Source organism: Bombina bombina, chromosome 6 (genome assembly GCF_027579735.1).
Source record: "Bombina bombina isolate aBomBom1 chromosome 6, aBomBom1.pri, whole genome shotgun sequence".
Classification (NCBI taxonomy): Eukaryota; Metazoa; Chordata; class Amphibia; order Anura; family Bombinatoridae; genus Bombina; species Bombina bombina.
In genome coordinates, this window is record NC_069504.1 from 12439816 (window position 1) to 12463984 (window position 24169).

At 39.2% G+C, this 24169-nt stretch overlaps 2 protein-coding genes across 2 annotated transcripts; both read right to left on the minus strand.

The window, feature by feature from the left end:
• Nucleotides 1-13564: 13564 nt before the first annotated feature.
• Nucleotides 13565-14539, minus strand: LOC128664948 (spindlin-Z-like). The gene has a single exon (XM_053719739.1). The coding sequence runs from the start codon at nt 14351-14353 to the stop codon at nt 13565-13567; it is 789 nt and encodes a 262-aa protein (XP_053575714.1). The 5' UTR covers nt 14354-14539.
• A 6117-nt stretch (nt 14540-20656) lies between these two features.
• LOC128662661 (spindlin-Z-like) lies at nt 20657-21427 on the minus strand. Its single transcript, XM_053716530.1, has one exon. The coding sequence runs from the start codon at nt 21425-21427 to the stop codon at nt 20657-20659; it is 771 nt and encodes a 256-aa protein (XP_053572505.1).
• Between the last annotated feature and the right edge of the window lie 2742 nt (nt 21428-24169).

Genomic DNA, 24169 nt, shown 5'->3' on the forward strand with positions numbered 1-24169 from the left:
ACCCCAGAGCAATCGCGCTTGCTTCTTAATTCTGGCAATTTAGATAATACTTCTGTCAGGGTATTATTCATAACATTAGCCATGTCTTGTAAGGTGATTTGTATGGCCGTCCCTGATGCACTTGGCGCCACAATATCACGCGCCTCCTGAGCGGGAGGCGAAGGTACTGACACGTGAGGAGAGTTAGTCGGCATAACTTCCCCCTCGTTGTCTGGTGATAATTCCTTTATAGATAAAGACTGACCTTTATTTTTTAAAGTGAAATCAATACATTTAGTACACAAGTTTCTGTGGGGCTCCACAGTGGCCTTTAAACATAGTGAACAAACAGATTCATCTGTGTCAGACATGTTTAAACAGACTAGCAATAAGACTAGCAGACTTGGAAAACACTGTAAATAATTTTACAAGTAATAAAGAAAAACGTTACTGCGCCTTTAAGAAGCACAGAAAAACTGTCACAGTTGAAATAACAATGAACCAAATCAGTTATAGCAAACAAATTTTCACAGTAAATGTATTAAGTTAGCAGAGCATTGCACCCACTTGCAAATGGATGATTAACCACCTAAAACCCAAACGGTTTTTATAATCAAAAAAACTTTTTTAATACAGTCAAAAAACCACTGTCACAGGTCTGCTGTGACTGATTACCTCCCTCAAAATGACTTTTGAAGTCCCTTAAGCTGTCTGGAGACGACCCGGGTCAAGCAAAAGGAAGCAGGAAGACAGAGCCTGAATTTTTACTGCGTCAAAAGAGCGCTAAAATAGGCCCCTCCTACTCAATATTACAATATTGGGAGTTTCAGTTAACTGTTTCTATGCAGAAATATTGTCAGCCATGTGGAAAAATGTTATGCCCCAACAAGTTTTATCACCAATGTACCTCACAAAACGATTAAACATGCCAGCAAAATCGTTTTAAACATCCCTTTTTTAAGGAGCATGTATCTCTATTGATAAGCCTGATACCAGTCTTCCTACTGCATTTAAGGCTTATAACATCACTTCAGTATTAATAGCATTTTCTCAGTCAAATTCCATTCCTTAGAAAATTACTTTACTGTATATATTTAAACCAGCCTGCTAACAGTCGCTCTCACTGTATTAAAGGCTTTTACTTACATTACATCGGTATCAGCAGTATTTTCTTAGTCAATTCCATTCCTTAGAAAAATAATTTACTGCACATACCTTGTTTGCAGGGTTCCCTGCACGCTATTCCCTTTCTGAAAGTTACCTCACTCCTCAGAATATGCGAGAACAGCCAGTGGATCTTAGTTACTGCCGCTAAGATCATAGAAAACGCAGGCAGATTCTTCTTCCAAATACTGCCTGAGAATACACTCCGGTGTCATTTTAAAATAACAAACTTTTGATTGAAGAATAAACTAAGTATAAAAACACCACAGACCTCTCACAACGTCCTATCTATTAAGTTGCAAGAGAATGACTGAATATGACATGTGAGGGGAGGAGCTATGTAGCAGCTCTGCTTGGGTGATCCTCTTGCAATTTCCTGTTGGGAAGAGAATATATTCCATAAGTAATGGATGAACCGTGGACTGAATACACTTAACAAGAGAAAAAAAGTTTAAATTTGTTTGCTAGTGTAATCTAATATATTTTTCTATCCGGCCTGTGTGTTTTGCTGACATACAGAGCCTACTGTGTATACTTGCTGCCCTCCCTAGTCTATGAGCCACGACTCATATGTGTTTAACCTTTTTTTAATTCCCCCCCCCAAAAAATAATTTCAATCATTTTTCTAGTGTAATCTAATAGTATTTTCTATCAGGCGTGTGTGTATCCGACTTACAGAGCCTACTGTTTTTAATAGCTGCCCTTCCAAGGCTATCAGCCACGACTCATATGTATGTGCTTAACCTTTTTCTTTAAATTCCCAAAAAAAAGTCTTTAAATCATTATGCTAGTGTAATCTAATTGTATTTTCTATCAGGCCTGTGTCTAACTGTCTATCTGACTTACACAGCATACTGTTGTTAATTGCTGCCCTACGTAGCAGCCAGCCAGTGCGACCACTCATATGTGCATTGCACTTCTTAACATAATTTTAATATTAAAATCTAAAATTTTTAAATATTTTGCTAGTGTAATCTAACTTAATTTTCTATCAGGCCTGTGTTTTTGTCACTTACACAGCATACTGTGTTAAATTTCTGCCCTACCTACCATCCACGACTCATATCTGCCAGCCTGTGTGCCAGGCCCAACTAGCCAATTAGTGGCACCAATCACAATTCTTGTAACAGTATATAAAAAAATAAAAATCATAATTTTTTGGACTGCAAATATTCAGTCTCCTCGTGCCATTGAATTGCATTTACCTCCTGCCTGCCACTGCCAGCCTTTTGTGCCAGGCCGTCTAGCCAACTATTTACACCAATCATAATTGTTGTCACAGACAGTATAGTTACTAATTAAAATTAAAAAATTTTGATTGTTGATCTTAATCCTCAGTTTGCTCGTGCCCTAGAATTGCACTTTTCTACTGCCTTCCAAGCCTGTGTGCCAGGCCTACTTGAAAAATATTTACACCAATCATATTTGTTGTGACAGTATTCTTAGTAATTAAAAATTAAAATTTTTGTTAATAGTTGTTGTGAATCTTCAGTTTGCTGGTGCCAGTGAATTGCACTTTCCTTCTGCCTTGCAGCCTGCTGTGTGCCCGGCCCACCTAGCCAATTATTGCCAGCAATCATATTTCTTTTAACAGTATTGCAAAAATTGTCAATCATTACTGTTTTGACTGTCAGTAATCAGTCTCCTAGTGTCCTTGAATTGCATTTACCTCCTGCCTGCCAGCCTTTTGTGCCAGGCCATCTTGCCAACTATTTACACCAATCATAATTTTTTGTCACAGTATAGTTACTAATTAAAATTAACATTTTTTTGATTGTTGATCTTAATCCTCAGTTTGCTCGTGCCATTGAATTGCACTTTTCTACTGCCTGCCAGCCAGTGTGCCAGGCCCAACTATCCAATTAGTGCCAGCAATCATATTTCTTTTAACAGTATTGCAAAATTTGTCAATCATCACTATTTTGACTGTCAATCTGCAGTCTACTAGTGCCCTTGAATTGCATTTTCCTCCTGCCTGCCTGCCTGCCTGTGTGCCAGTCCCAACTAGCCAATTAGTGCCACCACTCATATTTATTGTAACAGGATTGGAATTTTTGTTAATCATAACTGTTTTGACTGTGATTCTTCAGTCTCCTAGTGCCATTGAATTGCAGTTTCCTTTCTCCCAGCGTGTGTGCCAGACAGGCCCATTTGCCAACTAGTGCCAAACAATCATATTTGTTGCCACAGTACTTGTAATATTTTAAAAAATGAACAATTTGTGATTTTTAAAACATCTGTCTTTTTTGTTGTTGTCAGTCTCACAGCGTATACTGTGACCACTTTCACAGTGCCACCACTCAATTGGTGTAATAGTATTGTTAGTGTCCATTTAAAAAAAAAATGACAGGCAGAGGCAGGCCACCCCGCAGGTTCCGTGGTCGTGGCCGTGGTGCTGTGATTCCTTTAGACCCTACAAATATGCACATTGTTCAGATGCCGGGTGCCAGGGGGGATGCAAAAAGTTCTGAGGAGGACCTAGTTGAATGGCTAACACAGGACACCCAATCTTCTTCAGCTTCCGCTGCTAGTCCTCCTAACCTTGACGCACCATCTAAGTCCAGCTGTGCTTTGGCCAGGTCTCAAGTGACCAGTGCCACTCCCCCGCCTGTCGCCACCACCAACACTAGCACCACAGCCGCTTCACTTGATCTGTCACAGGAGTTATTGACACATCATTTGGAAGAAATGAGTGATGCGCAACCATCATTGACAGAGGATGTAGATAATAGTGATCAGTCTCAGTCAGGCAGCATTACCGACATGGAGGTACGGTGTGATGATGATGATGATGTTGTACCCGCTGCTGCTTCCTTTCTTGATGTTTCAGATACAAGTGAAGCGGTTGATGATGATGTGTCGGTGGATGTCACGTGGGTGCCTGCTAGAAGAGAAGAAGAAGAGGGGGAAAGTTCAGATGGGGAGACAGAGAGGAGGAGGAGACGATTTGGAAGCACGGGGAGGTCGTCTCAAGGAGCTAGTGGCACAGTCAGACAGCATGTATCATCATCAGGGGTCAGCCAGACAGCACGCCGATGCCCATCAACGCATGCTGTTGCCACCACCAGAATGCCGTAATTGCAGAGCTCAGCAGTGTGGCATTTTTTTTGTGTGTCTGCCTCTGACAACAGCGATGCCATTTGCAACCTGTGCCAAAAGAAACTGAGTCGTGGGAAGTCCAACAGCCACCTAGGTACAACTGCTTTGCAAAGGCACATGGTCTCCCATCACAAAGGCTGATGGGAAGAACACATGAGTAGAAGCAGCACACAAAGTGAAAGCCGCCCTCCTCCTCCTGCTCCATCATCTTCAGCCACGTCAACCAGTGCTGTCCTCCTTGCCCCCTCTCAACCATCCTCCACTCAGTCTCTCTTACGTAGCAGTTCCTGGTCATCTGCCCACAGTCAGGTGTCTGTCAAGGACATGTTTGAGCGTAAGAAGCCAATTTCTCAAAGTCACCCCCTTGCCCGGCGTCTGACAGCTGGCTTGTCTGAACTCTTAGCCCGCCAGCTTTTACCATACAAGCTGGTGGAGTCTGATGCTTTCAAAAAATTTGTATCTATTGGGACACCGCAGTGGAAGGTACCTGGCAGAAATTTCTTTTCACAAAAGGCAATCCCAAACCTGTACTCTGTTGTGAGAAAGGAAGTTATGGCATGTCTGGCACACAGCGTTGGGACAAGGGTCCATATGACCACGGATAGCTGGTCTGCAAAGCATGGTCAGGGCAGGTATATCACCTACACTGCGCATTGGGTAAACCTGCTGACTTCTGACAAGCATGGAATGCGTGGCTCTGCAGAAGAGTTGGTGACACTGCCACGACTTGCAGGCAGGCCTGCTGCTACTTCCTCTACTCCTCCTACTCCATCCTCTTCCATAACCTCTTCCTCGTCTGAGTCCTCTTCAACTTCTGCGTCTTGCTCCACATCTATGGCACCCCCCAGCTCCCCAGGTACTATGCTACATCCCGGGTACGGCAGTGTCACGCCGTCTTGGGGTTGACTTGCCTGAAAGCGGAGAGTCACACCGCACCAGCACTCCTGACTGCCCTGAACGCACAGGTGGATCAGTGGCTGACTCCGCACCAACTGGAGATTGGCAAGGTTGTTTCTGACAATGGAAGTAATTTGGTGGCGGCATTGAAATTGGGCAAGTTGACACATGTGCCGTGCATGGCACATGTGTGTAATCTAATTGTACAACGATTTGTCCATAAGTACCCAGGCTTACAGGACGTCCTGAAGCAGGCCAGGAAGGTGTGTGGCCATTTCAGGCGTTCCTACATTTCCTACACGGCCATGGCGCACTTGTCCGATATCCAGCGTCGAAACAACCTGCCAGTGAGGCGCTTGATTTGCGAAAGCCCGACACGGTGGAATTCAACACTCCTAATGTTTGGCCGCCTGCTCCAACAAGAAAAAGCTGTTTGTTTTTTTTGTTTTTTATTTTTTTTATTTTAATAATGAAAATAGATCAACAATACATACAGTTCAAAATAGGATACTCACATGTATCCGAGTAAATATATCAAAATTTTACATATATATTATATATCCCAAAGGGAAAAGGGGAGGGGGAGTCAGTTATACCCATCGAGCCAGCCTGGGTATCCATTATCATACAAATTGGTATACATAAATATATTCAAACATCAAGAGAGTCCAATTAGCAACAACAACAAAACAAAAAGAAAAAAAAAAAAGAAGGATGATTAGTACAATATTTGCCCTCTTGAAATCTTCCGAAAACCTTAATATTTTCTTCAAAGTACCCTTTATATAAGTCTCTTAAGACTGGAGTAATTTTTTCTAACAGTATTATATAAAACTCCAGGGGCAGGTTGTCTGGGCCTGGTGACTTTCCTCTAGCTAATGATTTAATAACCCTTACTATCTCCTGATCGCTTATAGGATTATCCAGAGCTTCCAAATCTGGTCCTGATACCAATGGCACTTCTAAAGAGTCTAAAAATCGGTCAATCTCCTCTACTTGAGGTTGCTGTGATGCATAGAGGTCTGTGAAAAAATTACGAAATAACAAAGCCATTTGCTCCTGATCGGAGGTGATGCAATTATCCTTTTTGATAGCCACAATGGGTTTTCTTTGAGTTTGTGTTTTAAAAATAGAAGCTAAAAACTTGCCTGCTTTATTACCATATCTTTTAAATTTGGCTGCTTTGATTTGTATTGATTCTTGGGCTTGTTCTAATAGAAAATTGTCCCTTTCCTTTTTATTAGAGAAATAAGTTTCTCTATTTACTGTAGTTGGATTCTGTGTATAACTAGCGTAAGCCTCTTTAAGCTTATTTGATAGATCCTGATGTTTAGCGGCTTGTTTCTTTTTTAATCTGGCCATGTACGATATTATCTCTGCTTTTAAGTGTACTTTAGCCGTTTCCCAGAAAATAAGAGTATTTCCTCTACAGTGAGCATTAAAAGAGCAATAATCTTCCCAGGCACTAACCAAAAAGGACTTGAATTTGTCTGAGTTAGCTAAATAAACTGGAAAGAAAAAAGAATTAATTTTGTATGGTTTCTTAACTTGAATTTGTAGTACTACAGGAGCATGGTCAGAAAGAGTAATTTCCAGAATTTCACATTTAGAAATTTTAGGAACCAAAACTTCTGATACTAGGTATAGATCTAGTCTAGACATGGTATTATGAGACTTAGAATGACATGTAAACTCCCGAGAGTTGGGATTCATATTCCTCCAGATATCTATAAGGTTGAGTGATTGGGAAAGTAAGCTAAAGATTTTTTTTTCATATTTAAGATGGGACCCTATATAGTTCCCTTTTTTCCTGCTTAAACCCAATCTGATTCTATCAAGAATCGAGTTTGGGGTGATGTTAAAGTCCCCTGTTATAATTATGTTATCTTTTGCAAACTTCAAGATATTCTTAAGCAGCTGGGTCCAAAATACTACATCTGAGCTATTGGGACCATACAGGTTAACCATTAAGAAAATCTGCTTTTGAATCTTCATTCTAACCATTATATACCTGGCCTCTCTATCTTTCACTACCTTAATGATTTCCTGTCCAAGATTTTTGTGAATCAGGATCATAACCCCTCTAGCTGCTTTCCTATATGAAGCAAAAAAAGATTGTGTAAACCTGCGTATCTTAAGTTTATTGTGTTCAACATCGGAGAGATGAGTCTCCTGAAGACAAATAATATCAAGAGCCTTTTTGCTTAGGAAGTTTATCACCGCTTTCCTTTTAATGGGGGAGTGAATTCCTCCCACATTCCAAGAAATCAACTTTATCTTCTAACTATTTTTGAAGATGGGCTCAAAGCAGGCCTTATCCGTAAATATAGAAATAGTGAGTAGCCCAGATCGGGAAACACAAAAATATGTATCGAAAATGCCCGGGGATGAAAGGGCAGCGGGAGGGGAGAGAGGGAGAAAGAAGAAAAGAAAAAGAGAAGAAAAAAAAAAAAAAATTATATACCCTTTATTTATCAAAGCATTTCTAGTAAACAATAAGGACCACATATACACATCTATTAAAGAAAAAGGACTTTCTCCCACTGAAAATAAACCCAATGAATAGTGATATAAACAAAAAAGTGATATTTAAACCTTGAACCATTTCTATCACAAAAAATGACACTTTATGATTCAGGTTCACAAAAATGGAGCAGTGTATCTATAATATCCTCTAGTAATCCTGTAGTGTATATTTCAATTCCTAAAATATAAATACCTTCGTGCATATAAAAGAGAAACATATATATATAAAAAAAATTGTGTTTAAACCTTAGCCCATTTCTGTCAATAAGGAACCTTTTTGATTCAACTTCCCAAAGGTGGAACAATATATCAATTATCTTATCTATTAAACCTATGATGCGTACTTCAATTTCTAAAATATATATATCTTCATACATATAAAAATCTTTAAATATAAAAATATAGAAATAGTCCTAAACACTTTCTCCTTTCTTCCTCCCCTCCCCCACCCTTAAGGGGGTGGAGAAGAGGTGGAGAAGAGGAAAAGGGGAAAGAAAAAAAACAAAAAAAAAAAAACCTATTATTTATCCAAATATTTCTACTATACATTTAAGTCTAAGTATACACATATCTCAAAACAGTGCATTCTCCTATTTATAATAAGCCCAATAATTAAATAACAAACACATATAAACATTCCATGAGACAAAGAAAAAAAAAAAAAAAAAAAGCAATAAGTGATATTTAAATCTTAAGAAAGACCTTTTTGAATCGAATTTACAAAACTAAAACCATACATGAATATTCTTATTCAATACACTTGTGATACATTCTTCAATTTCTAAAATGTATAAATCTTCGTGAGAAAAAAAAAAATTGTTTCTCCTTAAAAAGAGGGAGAGAGGAGAAAAAAAAAATTGTTTCTCCTTAAAAAGAGGGAGAGAGAGGGAAAAAAAAAAATTGTTTCTCCTTAAAAAGAGGGAGAGAGAAGGAGAAAAAAAAATTGTTTCTCCTTAAAAAGAGAGAGAGAGAAGGAGAAAAAAAATAAATATATATATATATATATTTATAAATCAACAAATCAAGGACTCCCATTAATCTAAACTCATTGTTTTGATTCATTCTCTAAGAACAATTGTGCGGCTTCAGGGGTTTCAAACACATAAGAATTTGGCCCAGACTTAATTCTAAGTTTAGCAGGATAAAGTAAAGAGAAAAATATCTTTTCTTGCACTAGTTGGGAGCAGATAGGGGAGAATTTTCTCCTTTTAAGTGAAGTCTCTGCTGAAAAGTCCTGGAATATCAGGATCCTAGCTCCATTGAATTGTAGGGGTTGTTGCTTTCTAAATGCTTGGATAAGTTCATTCTTACCTTGATAATTAAGAAACTTGGCAATCACTGGGCGCGATTTCTTTATGCCTTGATCCATCCCCTCTTGCTCTCTGCCTAATCTATGCACTCTTTCCACAGTAAACAATGACTTTTGTTGTTGAATGTCCATAAGGTTTGGGAGAGTTTCCTCCACAAACTTCTTTAGATCCTGAGATTTCACCGTTTCAGGCAACCCAATTATTCGCAGGTTATTACACCTTGCTCTATTTTCAGTATCTTCCATTTTGTTTGTAAGAATTTTATTTTGTGAGAGTACAGCTTCCAGCATTGCACTCAGTACATTTTGACTTTCCTCAAAGTCTGAGATCCTTTGTTCCAAATAATTTATTCTCTCATTTTGGGCTCTTATTTCCCCCATGATGGTATCCAATCGTACATTTAATTCTTCAATCTTAGGTATAATCAGTGCAGATACTCAACACTCCTAATGTTTGACCACCTGCTCCAACAAGAAAAAGCTGTTAATGAGTATTTGTATGACCGGGGTGCTAGGCCAGCCTCTGGGGAGCTGGGGATATTTTTTCCAAATTACTGGACGCTCATGAGCAATGCCTGTAGGCTCATGCGTCCTTTTGAGGAGGTGACAAACCTTGTCAGTCACACCGAAGGCACCATCAGTGACATCATACCATTTGTTTTCTTCCTGGAGCGTGCCCTGCGAAGAGTGCTGGATCAGGCAGTAGATGAGCGTGAAGAGGAAGCGGGAGAGTTGTGGTGTCCATCACCCCCACAAACAGCCGAATCAGCATCGCTTGCTGGACCTGCGGCAACGCAGGAAGAGGATTGTGAGGAAGAGGAGTCAGAGGAGGAATGTGGCTTTGAGGAGGAGGAGGAGGAAGACCAAGCACAACAGGCATCCCAGGGTGCTTGTTGTTGTCACCTCTCTGGTACCCGTGGTGTTGTACGTGGCTGGGGGGAAGAAGATACCATCAGTGAGATCAGTGAAGAGGAGGAACGGGACATGATTAGCTCGGCATCCAACCTTGTTCAAAATGGGTTCTTTCATGCTGTCGTGCCTGTTGAGGGACCCTCGTATAAAAAAGCTGAAGGAGAACGACCTGTACTGGGTGTCCACGCTCCTCGACCCCCGGTATAAGCATAAAGTGCCTGAAATGTTACCAAATTCCCGCAAGTCGGAAAGGATGGAGCATTTTCATAATAAATTAAAAACTATGCTTTACACAGCGTATAAGGGTGATGTCACAGCACCACGGGAATGTAACAGGGGAAGAGATGAAATTAATCCTCCTCCTCCCACGACCACGGCGGCAAGGACTGGACGCTTTCCTGACGTCTTGTTGATGGAGGGCATGCGTACCTTTTTAACTCCCATGCACCATCAGAGCCTTTCGGGATCCAGCCTTAGAGAAAGACTCAACCGACAGGTAGCAGACTACCTAGCTTTAACTGCGGATCTCGACACTCTCAGGAGCGATGGACCCCTTGACTACTGGGTGTGCAGGCTGGACTTGTGGCCTGAGCTATCCCAATTTGCAATGGAACTTCTGGCCTGCCCCGCTTCAAGTTTCCTGTCCGAAAGGACTTTCAGTGCAGCAGGAGGTTTTGTCACTGAAAAGAGAAGTCGCCTAGGTCAAAAAAGCCTTGACTATCTCACTTTTATAAAAATGAATGAGGGCTGGATCCTGAAGGGACTGACATTGGGCGATACATTTGAATAAAAAAGGCCTGATGATGAGATGAGCTGGCTTGGGCTACAACTGGTACACAGGCTGGCCTTTTTTTTTGGTTATAAAGCCGGAGGACTTGCTTGACTTATCCGCCAACAACTAGTGTTCAAGCCACAAGCTTTTAGGGCACTTGATAAATTTTTTACAAACATCAATTTTTCTGGCCGCTGCTACAGCAGTTGCTACAACAATACCCAATTTTTTCAGTCATTTGTACATTCCTAATTTTTCTGGCCTCTACTGCAGCTCTGTGGGTACAAAACTCAAATAAAAAAAATAAGGCACATAACAATAGTGATTAAACTGTTACGAATTGTACAACTTAGCATTAGCAAACCACTCATATCTGGTGGACCATTAAATTGAACGCAAAATGCCACAAATTTGAAGGAGGAGGACCGACCAAGCATCTTTATCCATCTCTTGGTTGCTCTAAATTATCTCCGTGTTCCATCTATGCCATACCTGTACTCTATTGTGCAAAAGGGTGGCATATGTGGTGTTTCATGCTGTTGTGGCTGTTGCGGGTCGTGGCCCATGGTATAAAAAGGCTGAAGGAGAACGACCTGTAATGGGTGGCCCATCAAATTTTTAGAAAAATGTTCCTGGTTCCTCTCAATTATCTCTGGGTTTCTAAAATGGATGCCATACCTGTACTCGCTTGTGCAAAAGGATGGCATATGTGGTGGTGTTTCCTGCAGTAGTTTCTGTTGAGGGTGCTGGACCCTCTTATAAAAAAGCTGAGGGAGAACGACCTGGAGTGGGAGTCCAAGCATGGTTTTTGGGGCTATTTCACTTTTCAAAAAAATTATCTGTGGGTTTCTAAAATCAATGCCGTACCAGTACTCTATTGTTCAAAAGGATGCCATATGTTCTCTTTCCTGCTGGTATTTTGTTTGAGGGTCCTGGACCCTCTTATAAAAAGGACTAAGGAGAAAGAGGTGTACTGGGTGTCCACTCAATTTTTTTTTCTATTTCACATTTGCCAAAAATTATCTCTGGGTTTGTAAAATCAATGCTGTACCTGTACTCTATTGTTCAAAAGGCTGCCATACGTCCTCTTTCCTGCTGGTCTTTTTTTTGAGGGTCCTGGACCCTCTTATAAAAAGGCCGAAGGATAAAGAAGTGTACTGGGTGTCCATCGAATCATTTGTTTGATTCAAATTCCCGGTTGCAACAAATTATCTCCGGGTTTCTAAAATCAATGCCTTTCCTGTAATCTAATTTTCAAAAGGATGCCATATGTCCTCTTTCCTGCTGCTGGTTTTGTGGAGGGTCCTGTAGCCTCTGCTAAAAAAAGGCCTAAGGATAAATAAGTGTACTGGGTGTCTAATCAATCTTTTTTTAGATTTCACGATTGCAACAAATTATCCCAGGGTTTCTAAAATCAATGCCTTTCCTGTAATCTATTAGTCACAAGGATGCCATATGTCCTCTTTCATGCTGTTGTTTCTGTTGAGGCTCCCGGAGCCTCTTCTAAAAAGGCCTAAGGATAAAGAAGTGTACTGGGTGTATAATCTATGTTTTTTTAGATTTCACGGTTGCAACTAATGATCTCTGTGTTTCTAAAATCAATGCCTTTCATGTAATCTAATTTTCAAAAGGATGCCATATGTCCTCTTTCATGCTGCTGGTTTTGTGGAGGGTCCTGGAGCCTCTGCTAAAAAGGCCTAAGGATAAAGAAGTGTACTGGGTGTATAATCTATGTTTTCTTAGATTTCACGGTTGCAACTAATGATCTCTGTGTTTCTAAAATCAATGCCTTTCCTGTAATCTAATTTTCAAAAGGATGACATATGTCCTCTTTCCTGCTGCTGGTTTTGTGGAGGGTCCTGGAGCCTCTGCTAAAAAAAGACCTAAGGATAAATATGTGTACTGGTTGTCTAATCAATCTTTTTTTAGATTTCACGGTTGCAACAAATTATCCCAGGATTTATAAAATCAATGCCTTTCCTGTAATCTATTAGTCACAAGGATGCCATATGTCCTCTTTCATGCTGTTGTTTCGGTTGAGGCTCCGGGAGCCTCTGATAAAAAGGCCTAAGGATAAAGAAGTGTACTGGGTGTATAATCTATGTTTTTTTAGATCTCACGGTTGCAACTAATGATCTCTGTGTTTCTAAAATCAATGCCTTTCCTGTAATCTAATTTTCAAAAGGATGCCATATGTCCTCTTTTTTTTTTGGCTGAATAATCGTTTTTACTGGGATGGGATAAAAAAAAATGGAAATAAGTTGTCAATTGTTGTACTATAACAAGATTGCTGACAAAACAGGTACAAAAAGTAACAAAATATTATGAATCAGAAAGTTGTAACAAGAGGGACCAAAGAAAAAAAAAGACCCTACATCACTGGGCAGCTGGATAACTGAACTGCAGCACCACAATCCCCACATTATAAGACATAAGTAACACTGGGAAAAATACTTTTACTTGAAATACATACGGATAACTATGTTAAAGTAGTTAGATATACCAAACTGGACTTGTATTGATGAGGAATGAGTGCTTAAGAAATACAACAATTACATTTTTATAACCTTTTTTTCCCCCCACTTTGAAAATTTACAGAATTCGCCCAGTTTGTCTCTTGCATCCATGCTTCTTTTGTTTGAATTCACCACTACTAGATCAGTTTCCTTCTAAAGGATAAATTCCATTATGAAAAATGAGTTGTAATTCACAGAACGTGGTTTGTTTCCTTTTGATGTGGAAATTTTTTTTTTGTTCTTAGCAACAAAACTGCATTACTTCCTTTAATGGGTTGCGGGCTTGCCTGGAATCGGAAGCGTCACATAATTGGACAGAAGTGGACAGGTTTGTCTACATATTTTACATTTAATAAATCCACCTGTTTGGCAATAAGTAAAATATTACATCTATGATGTCTTCACCAAATCGTAGACATAAAAATGGAAATCGTCATCAAATTTTAAGCAATAAACAGAGGGTTTGGCTTCCACTTGGTGTATTACCATGCCAGTCCTTTTTGAGCCATCTTCTTTGGCATACTCCACTTGCTTTCCTACAAGGCTGTCCACAACTTCTCCTGGTTCTCTTTCTGCTGGAGGGGAATCATTAGAGTCTGGAATGATGCGGAGATCTCCTTCTTCGTAGTCATCTAATAGCTGATACATATATAAAACTGGGTCCTTCTCGTAGGTTATATAAAACCATGTGTTCATTATGGGAGCTCTTGCTAAGACCATTCCTCTACACTCATCCTTAGAACCATCTTCTGTTTCAAACATGTGTTCAACAGCTTTACCAATCATTGTGTCTGCCAAGTGAGCATCACTAATTCGAGATGAAGCAACTCTATCTGGAAGAACTTCAAGAGCAGACACTCGCTCGTCCTTGTGGAGTTCTAGTCCATAGACACAATCAAATCCATCATATTTAATAAGATAAAGGGATGGGTTGACTGGCACTTGATTCAATTCAGTTCCTTTCCATTGTGTTATTGGGCCACTACCTTCTTTCCAACCATGCTGTATTCTGCAACCTACAATATTCCTCTGGGGCTGGGAAATTGGTTTGCTTGGACCAACATTATTTCGATGCTTCTTGTGAGAAGTCCTTTTTTTCATCATACTGGCAGACACACCTGCATGTGCTGCATCACCTCTGGCTCTCTGACCTGCTGCCTTTCCGAATGGGGTCTTCATTCATCTGTGTATAAAAGGGCAGCAAAGCTGCGAAACTAGGGTAAAAATCCTATTCCTCCAATTTCCCTTTTTTGTTCCAGTCTATACAAAGAAACTGTGTCCTTTTAGTCCACCATCCAAGCAAGATTTCTGTGTTTCAATCCAAAGCAAGTGGTTCCGATGTCAGGCTACTCCAACCTGAAGAGTGCTGCATAGACGTAACATTCAGGTTACTAAACAGTCCCTCCAGTCCTTGCGATTTGTTGTAGTACTCTGTCTCAATGATATATTTTTTTTTTTAGTGTCCTAACCTCCTCCCTTTTTTCTGCCTGCCTTATCTGTCATAGGTTTTGTCGGCAGCACTAACAGCAACTCCCGCCTCAAGCTCTCCTGCTGAACTTCCAGACCCGGCCCATACCCTCACATTCCAGTTCCTCGTTTTCCTTCGTCTTTGGAACCCCTCCCCCCACTACATTTCCTCTGCCAGATCCATATGTCCTCTTTCATGCTGCTGGTTTTGTGGACGGTCCTGGAGCCTCTGCTAAAAAGGCCTAAGGATAAAGAAGTGTACTGGGTGTATAATCTAATTTTTTTTAGATTTCACGGTTGCAACTAATGATCTCTGTGTTTCTAAAATCAATGCCTTTCCAGAAATCTATTTTTATAAAGGATGCCATATGTCCTCTTTCCTGCTGCTGGTTTTGTTGAGGGTCCTGGAGCCTCTGCTAATAAGGCCTAAGGATAAATAAGTGTACTGTGTGTCTAATCCAGTTTTTTTTAGATTTCCCGGTTGCAACATATTATCTCTGGGTTTCTCAAATCAATGCCTTAAATGTAATCTATTGTTCAAAAGGATGACATATCTCCTCTTTCATGCTGTTGTTTCGGTTGAGGTTCCAGGACCCTCTTATTAAAAAGGCCTGAGGATAAATAAGTGTACTGGGTGTCTAATCAATGTTTTTTTCTATTTCCCGGGTCATATAAATGATCTCTGGGATTCTAAAATCAATGCCTTTCCTGTAATCTATTATTCAAAAGGATGACATATCTCCTCTTTCATGCTGTTGTTTCGGTTGAGGCTCCGGGACCCTCTTATTAAAAAGGTCTAAGAATAAATGAGTGTACTGGGTGTCTAATCAATGTTTTTTTCTATTTCCCGGGTCATATAAATGATCTCTGGGATTCTAAAATCAATGCCTTTCCTGTAATCTATTATTCAAAAGGATGACATATCTCCTCTTTCATGCTGTTGTTTCGGTTGAGGCTCCGGGACCCTCTTATTAAAAAGGCCTAAGAATAAATGAGTGTGCTGGGTGTCTAATCAATGTTTTTTTCTATTTCCCGGGTCATATAAATCATCTCTGGGATTCTAAAATCAATGCCTTTCCTGTAATCTATTATTCAAAAGGATGACATATCTCCTCTTTCATGCTGTTGTTTCGGTTGAGGCTCCTTGACCCTCTTATTAAAAAAGCCTAAGAATAAATAAGTGTACTGGGTGTCTAATCAATGTTTTTTCTATTTCCCGGGTCATATAAATGATCTCTGTGATTCTAAAATCAATGCCTTTCCTGTAATCTATTATTCAAAAGGATGACATATGTCCTCTTTCATGCTGTTGTTTCGGTTGAGGCTCCGGGACCCTCTTATTAAAAAGGCCTGAGGATAAATAAGTGTAACGGGTGTCTAATCAATGTTTTTTCTATTTCCTGGGTCATATAAATGATCTCTGGGATTCTAAAATCAATGCCTTTTCTGTAATCTATTATTCAAAAGGATGACATATCTCCTCTTTCATGCTGTTGTTTCGGTTGAGGCTCCGGGACCCTCTTATTAAAAAGGCCTAAGAATAAATGAGTGTACTGGGTGTCTAATCAATGTTTTTTTCTATTTCCCGGGTCATATAAATGATCTCTGGGATTCTAAAATCAATGCCTTTCCTGTAATCTATTATTCAAAAGGATGACATATCTCCTCTTTCATGCTGTTGTTTCGGTTGAGGCTCCGGGACCCTCTTATTAAAAAGGCCTGAGAATAAATAAGTGTACTGGGTGTCTAATCAATGATTTTTTCTATTTCCCGGGTCATATAAATTATCTCTGTGATTCTAAAATCAATGCCTTTCCTGTAATCTATTATTCAAAAGGATGACATATGTCTTCTTTCATGCTGTTGTTTCGGTTGAGGCTCCGGGACCCTCTTATTTAAAAGGCCTGAGGATAAATAAGTGTAACGGGTGTCTAATCAATGTTTTTTCTATTTCCTGGGTCATATAAATGATCTCTGGGATTCTAAAATCAATGCCTTTCCTGTAATCTATTATTCAAAAGGATGACATATCTCCTCTTTCATGCTGTTGTTTCGGTTGAGGCTCCGGGACCCTCTTATTAAAAAGGCCTAAGAATAAATGAGTGTACTGGGTGTCTAATCAATGTTTTTTTCTATTTCCCGGGTCATATAAATGATCTCTGGGATTCTAAAATCAATGCCTTTCCTGTAATCTATTATTCAAAAGGATGACATATCTCCTCTTTCATGCTGTTGTTTCGGTTGAGGCTCCGGGACCCTCTTATTAAAAAAGCCTGAGGATAAATAAGTGTAACGGGTGTCTAATCAATGTTTTTTTCTATTTCCTGGGTCATATAAATGATCTCTGGGATTCTAAAATCAATGCCTTTCCTGTAATCTATTATTCAAAAGGATGACATATCTCCTCTTTCATGCTGTTGTTTCGGTTGAGGCTCCGGGACCCTCTTATTAAAAAGGCCTAAGAATAAATAAGTGTACTGGGTGTCTAATCAATGTTTTTTTCTATTTCCCGGGTCATATAAATGATCTCTGGGATTCTAAAATCAATGCCTTTCCTGTAATCTATTATTCAAAAGGATGACATATCTCCTCTTTCATGCTGTTGTTTCGGTTGAGGCTCCTTGACCCTCTTATTAAAAAAGCCTAAGAATAAATAAGTGTACTGGGTGTCTAATCAATGTTTTTTCTATTTCCCGGGTCATATAAATGAGCTCTGGGATTCTAAAATCAATGCCTTTCCTGTAATCTATTATTCAAAAGGATGACATATGTCCTCTTTCATGCTGTTGTTTCGGTTGAGGCTCCGGGACCCTCTTATTAAAAAGGCCTGAGAATGAATAAGTGTACTGGGTATCTAATCAATGATTTTTTCTATTTCCCGGGTCATATAAATGATCTCTGTGATTCTAAAATCAATGCCTTTCCTGTAATCTATTATTCAAAAGGATGACATATGTCCTCTTTCATGCTGTTGTTTCGGTTGAGGCTCCGGGACCCTCTTATTAAAAAGGCCTGAGGATAAATAAGTGTAACGGGTGTCTAATCAATGTTTTTTTCTATTTCCTGGGTCATATAAATGATCTCTGGGATTCTAAAATCAATGCCTTCTCTGTAATCTATTATTCAAAAGGATGACATATCTCCTCTTTCATGCTGTTGTTTCGGTTGAGGCTCCGGGACCCTCTTATTAAAAAGGCCTAAGAATAAATGAGTGTACTGGGTGTCTAATCAATGTTTTTTTCTATTTCCCGGGTCATATAAATGATCTCTGGGATTCTAAAATCAATGCCTTTCCTGTAATCTATTATTCAAAAGGATGACATATCTCCTCTTTCATGCTGTTGTTTCGGTTGAGGCTCCGGGACCCTCTTATTAAAAAAGCCTGAGGATAAATAAGTGTAACGGGTGTCTAATCAATGTTTTTTTCTATTTCCTGGGTCATATAAATGATCTCTGGGATTCTAAAATCAATGCCTTTCCTGTAATCTATTATTCAAAAGGATGACATATGTCCTCTTTCATGCTGTTGTTTCGGTTGAGGCTCCGGGACCCTCTTATTAAAAAGGCCTGAGGATAAATAAGTGTAACGGGTGTCTAATCAATGTTTTTTCTATTTCCTGGGTCATATAAATGATCTCTGGGATTCTAAAATCAATGCCTTTCCTGTAATCTATTATTCAAAAGGATGACATATCTCCTCTTTCATGCTGTTGTTTCGGTTGAGGCTCCGGGACCCTCTTATTAAAAAGGCCTAAGAATAAATGAGTGTACTGGGTGTCTAATCAATGTTTTTTTCTATTTCCCGGGTCATATAAATGATCTCTGGGATTCTAAAATCAATGCCTTTCCTGTAATCTATTATTCAAAAGGATGACATATCTCCTCTTTCATGCTGTTGTTTCGGTTGAGGCTCCGGGACCCTCTTATTAAAAAGGCCTGAGAATAAATAAGTGTACTGGGTGTCTAATCAATGATTTTTTCTATTTCCCGGGTCATATAAATTATCTCTGTGATTCTAAAATCAATGCCTTTCCTGTAATCTATTATTCAAAAGGATGACATATGTCTTCTTTCATGCTGTTGTTTCGGTTGAGGCTCCGGGACCCTCTTATTTAAAAGGCCTGAGGATAAATAAGTGTAACGGGTGTCTAATCAATGTTTTTTCTATTTCCTGGGTCATATAAATGATCTCTGGGATTCTAAAATCAATGCCTTTCCTGTAATCTATTATTCAAAAGGATGACATATCTCCTCTTTCATGCTGTTGTTTCGGTTGAGGCTCCGGGACCCTCTTATTAAAAAGGCCTAAGAATAAATGAGTGTACTGGGTGTCTAATCAATGTTTTTTTCTATTTCCCGGGTCATATAAATGATCTCTGGGATTCTAAAATCAATGCCTTTCCTGTAATCTATTATTCAAAAGGATGACATATCTCCTCTTTCATGCTGTTGTTTCGGTTGAGGCTCCGGGACCCTCTTATTAAAAAAGCCTGAGGATAAATAAGTGTAACGGGTGTCTAATCAATGTTTTTTTCTATTTCCTGGGTCATATAAATGATCTCTGGGATTCTAAAATCAATGCCTTTCCTGTAATCTATTATTCAAAAGGATGACATATCTCCTCTTTCATGCTGTTGTTTCGGGTGAGGCTCCGGGACCCTCTTATTAAAAAGGCCTAAGAATAAATGAGTGTACTGGGTGTCTAATCAATGTTTTTTTTCTATTTCCCGGGTCATATAAATGATCTCTGGGATTCTAAAATCAATGCCTTTCCTGTAATCTATTATTCAAAAGGATGACATATCTCCTCTTTCATGCTGTTGTTTCGGTTGAGGCTCCGGGACCCTCTTATTAAAAAGGCCTAAGAATAAATGAGTGTACTCGGTGTCTAATCAATGTTTTTTTCTATTTCCCTGGTCATATTAATGATCTCTGGGATTCTAAAATCAATACCTTTTCTGTAATCTATTATTCAAAAGGATGACATATCTCCTCTTTCATGCTGTTTTTTCGGTTGAGGCTCCGGGACCCTCTTATTAAAAAGGCCTAAGAATAAATAAGTGTACTGGGTTTCTAATCAATGTTTTTTACTATTTCCCGGGTCATATAAATGAGCTCTGGGATTCTAAAATTAATGCCTTTCCTGTAATCTATTATTCAAAAGGATGACATATGTCCTCTTTCATGCTGTTGTTTCGGTTGAGGCTCCGGGACCCTCTTATTAAAAAGGCCTGAGAATAAATAAGTGTACTGGGTGTCTAATCAATGATTTTTTCTATTTCCCGGGTCATATAAATGATCTCTGGGATTCTAAAATCAATGCCTTTCCTGTAATCTATTATTCAAAAGGATGACATATGTCCTCTTTCATGCTGCTGTTTCGGTTGAGGCTCCGGGACCCTCTTATTAAAAAGGCCTGAGGAAAAATAAGTGTACTGGGTGTCTAATTAATGTTTTTTTCTATTTCACGGTTGCAAATAATGATCTGTGGGTTTCTAAAATCAATGCCTTTCCTGTAATCTATTATTCTAAAGGATGACATATGTCCTCTTTCATGCTGTTGTTTCGGTTGAGGCTCCGGGACCCTCTTATTAAAAAGGCCTGAGGATAAATAAGTGTAACGGGTGTCTAATCAATGTTTTTTTCTATTTCCCGGTTGCAAATAATGATCTGTGGGTTTCTAAAATCAATGCCTTTCTTGTAATCTATTATTCAAAAGGAAGACATATGTCCTCTTTCATGCTGTTGTTTCGGTTGAGGCTCCGAGACCCTCTTATTAAAAAGGCCTGAGGAAAAATAAGTGTACCGTGTGTCTAATCAATGTTTTTTTCTATTTCATGGTTGCAAATAATGATCTGTGGGTTTCTAAAATCAATGCCTTTCCTGTAATCTATTATTCAAAAGGATGACATATGTCCTCTTTCATGCTGTTGTTTCGGTTGAGGCTCCGGGACCCTCTTATTAAAAAGGCCTGAGGATAAATAAGTGTACTGGGTGTCCAATCAATGTTTTTTTTTATTTCACAGTTGCAAAAAAATCGTCATCAAATTTTAAGCAATAAACAGAGGGTTTGGCTTCCACTTGGTGTATTACCATGCCAGTCCTTTTTGAGCCATCTTCTTTGGCATACTCCACTTGCTTTCCTACAAGGCTGTCCACAACTTCTCCTGGTCCTCTTTCTGCTGGAGGGGAATCATTAGAGTCTGGCATGATGTGGAGATCTCCTTCTTCGTAGTCATCTAATAGCTGATACATATATAAAACTTGGTCCTTCTCGTAGGTTATATAAAACCATGTGTTCATTATGGGAGCTCTTTCTAAGACCATTCCTCTACACTCATCCTTAGAACCATGTTCTGTTTCAAACATGTGTTCAACCGCTTTACCAATCATTGTGTCTGCCAAGTGAGCATCACTAATTCGAGATGAAGCAACTCTATCTGGAAGAACTTCAAGAGCAGACACTCGCTTGTCCTTGTGGAGTTCTAGTCCATAGACACAATCAAATCCATTATATTTAATAAGATAAAGGGATGGGTTGACTGGCACTTGATTCAATTCAGTTCCTTTCCATTGTGTTATTGGGCCACTACCTTCTTTCCAACCATGCTGTATTCTGCAACCTACAATATTCCTCTGGGGCTGGGAAATTGGTTTGCTTGGACCAACATTATTTCGATGCTTCTTGTGAGAAGTCCTTTTTTTCATCATACTGGCAGACATACCTGCATGTGCTGCATCACCTCTGGCTCTCTGACCTGCTGCCTTTCCGAATGGGGTCTTCATTCATCTGTGTATAAAAGGGCAGCAAAGCTGCCAAACTAGGGTAAAAATCCTATTCCTCCAATTTCCCTTTTTTGTTCCAGTCTATACAAAGAAACTGTGTCCTTTTAGTCCACCATCCAAGCAAGATTTCTGTGTTTCAATCCACAGCAAGTGGTTCCGATGTCAGGCTACTCCAACCTGAAGAGTGCTGCATAGACGTAACATTCAGGTTACTACACAGTCCCTCCAGTCCTTGCGATTTGTTGTAGTACTCTGTCTCAATTATATATTTTATTTTATTTTAGTGTCCTAACCTCCTCCCTTTTGATGACATATGTCCTCTTTCATGCTGTTGTTTCGGTTGAGGCTCCGGGACCCTCTTATTGAAAAGGCCTGAGAATAAATAAGTGTACTGGGTGTCTAATCAATGATTTTTTCTATTTCCCGGGTCATATAAATGATCTCTGTGATTCTAAAATCAATGCCTTTCCTGTAATCTATTATTCAAAAGGATGACATAAGTCCTCTTTCATGCTGTTGTTGCGGTTGAGGCTCCGGAACCCTCTTATTAAAAAGGCCTGAGGATAAATAAGTGTAACGGGTGTCTAATCAATGTTTTTTCTATTTCCTGGGTCATATAAATGATCTCTGGGATTCTAAAATCAATGCCTTTCCTGTAATCTATTATTCAAAAGGATGATATATCTCGTCTTTCATGCTGTTGTTTTGGTTGAGGCTCCGGGACCCTCTTATTAAAAAGGCCTAAGAATAAATGAGTGTACTGGGTGTCTAATCAATGTTTTTTTCTATTTCCCGGGTCATATAAATGATCTCTGGGATTCTAAAATCAATGCCTTTCCTGTAATCTATTATTCAAAAGGATGACATATCTCCTCTTTCATGCTGTTGTTTCGATTGAGGCTCCGGGACCCTCTTATTAAAAAGGCCTGAGGATAAATAAGTGTAATGGGTGTCTAATCAATGTTTTTTTCTATTTCCTGGGTCATATAAATGATCTCTGGGATTCTAAAATCAATGCCTTTCCTGTAATCTATTATTCAAAAGGATGACATATGTCCTCTTTCATGCTGTTGTTTCGGTTGAGGCTCCGGGACCCTCTTATTAAAAAGGCCTGAGGATAAATAAGTGTACTGGGTGTCTAATCAATGTTTTTTTCTATTTCCCGGGTCATATAAATGATCTCTGTGATTCTAAAATCAATGCTTTTCCTGTAATCTATTATTCAAAAGGATGACATATCTCCTCTTTCATGCTGTTGTTTCGGTTGAGGCTCCGGGACCCTCTTATTAAAAAGGCCTAAGAATAAATGAGTGTACTGGGTGTCTAATCAATGTTTTTTTCTATTTCCCGGGTCATATAAATGATCTCTGGTATTCTAAAATCAATGCCTTTCCTGTAATCTATTATTCAAAAGGATGACATATCTCCTCTTTCATGCTGTTGTTTCGGTTGAGGCTCCGGGACCCTCTTATTAAAAAGGCCTAAGAATAAATAAGTGTACTGGGTGTCTAATCAATGTTTTTTTCTATTTCCCGGGTCATATAAATGAGCTCTGGGATTCTAAAATCAATGCCTTTCCTGTAATCTATTATTCAAAAGGATGACATATGTCCTCTTTCATGCTGTTGTTTCGGTTAAAGCTCCGGGACCCTCTTATTAAAAAGGCCTGAGGATAAATAAGTGTACTGGGTGTCTAATCAATCATTTTTTCTATTTCCCGGGTCATATAAATGATCTCTGGGATTCTAAAATCAATGCCTTTCCTGTAATCTATTATTCAAAAGGATGACATATCTCCTCTTTCATGCTGTTGTTTCGGTTGAGGCTCCGGGACCCTCTTATTAAAAAGGCCTAAGAATAAATGAGTGTACTGGGTGGCTAATCAATGTTTTTTCTATTTCCCGGGTCATATAAATGATCTCTGGGATTCTAAAATCAATGCCTTTTCTGTAATCTATTATTCAAAAGGATGACATATCTCCTCTTTCATGCTGTTGTTTCGGGTGAGGCTCCGGGACCCTCTTATTAAAAAGGCCTAAGAATAAACAAGTGTACTGGGTGTCTAATCAATGTTTTTTTCTATTTCCTGGGTCATATAAATGAGCTCTGGGATTCTAAAATTAATGCCTTTCCTGTAATCTATTATTCAAAAGGATGACATATGTCCTCTTTCATGCTGTTGTTTCGGTTGAGGCTCCGGGACCCTCTTTTTAAAAAGGCCTGAGAATAAATAAGTGTACTGGGTGTCTAATCAATGTTTTTTTCTATTTCCCGGGTCATATAAATGATCTCTGTGATTCTAAAATCAATGCTTTTCCTGTAATCTATTATTCAAAAGGATGACATATCTCCTCTTTCATGCTGTTGTTTCGGTTGAGGCTCCGGGACCCTCTTATTAAAAAGGCCTAAGAATAAATGAGTGTACTGGGTGTCTAATCAATGTTTTTTTCTATTTCCCGGGTCATATAAATGATCTCTGGTATTCTAAAATCAATGCCTTTCCTGTAATCTATTATTCAAAAGGATGACATATCTCCTCTTTCATGCTGTTGTTTCGGTTGAGGCTCCGGGACCCTCTTATTAAAAAGGCCTAAGAATAAATAAGTGTACTGGGTGTCTAATCAATGTTTTTTTCTATTTCCCGGGTCATATAAATGAGCTCTGGGATTCTAAAATCAATGCCTTTCCTGTAATCTATTATTCAAAAGGATGACATATGTCCTCTTTCATGCTGTTGTTTCG

Coding starts and splice junctions, on each gene's coding strand:
- LOC128662661 (XM_053716530.1), bottom strand. CDS start 21,427: ATGAAGACCCCATTCGGAAAGGCAGCAGGTCAGAGAGCCAGAGGTGAT.
- LOC128664948 (XM_053719739.1), bottom strand. CDS start 14,353: ATGAAGACCCCATTCGGAAAGGCAGCAGGTCAGAGAGCCAGAGGTGAT.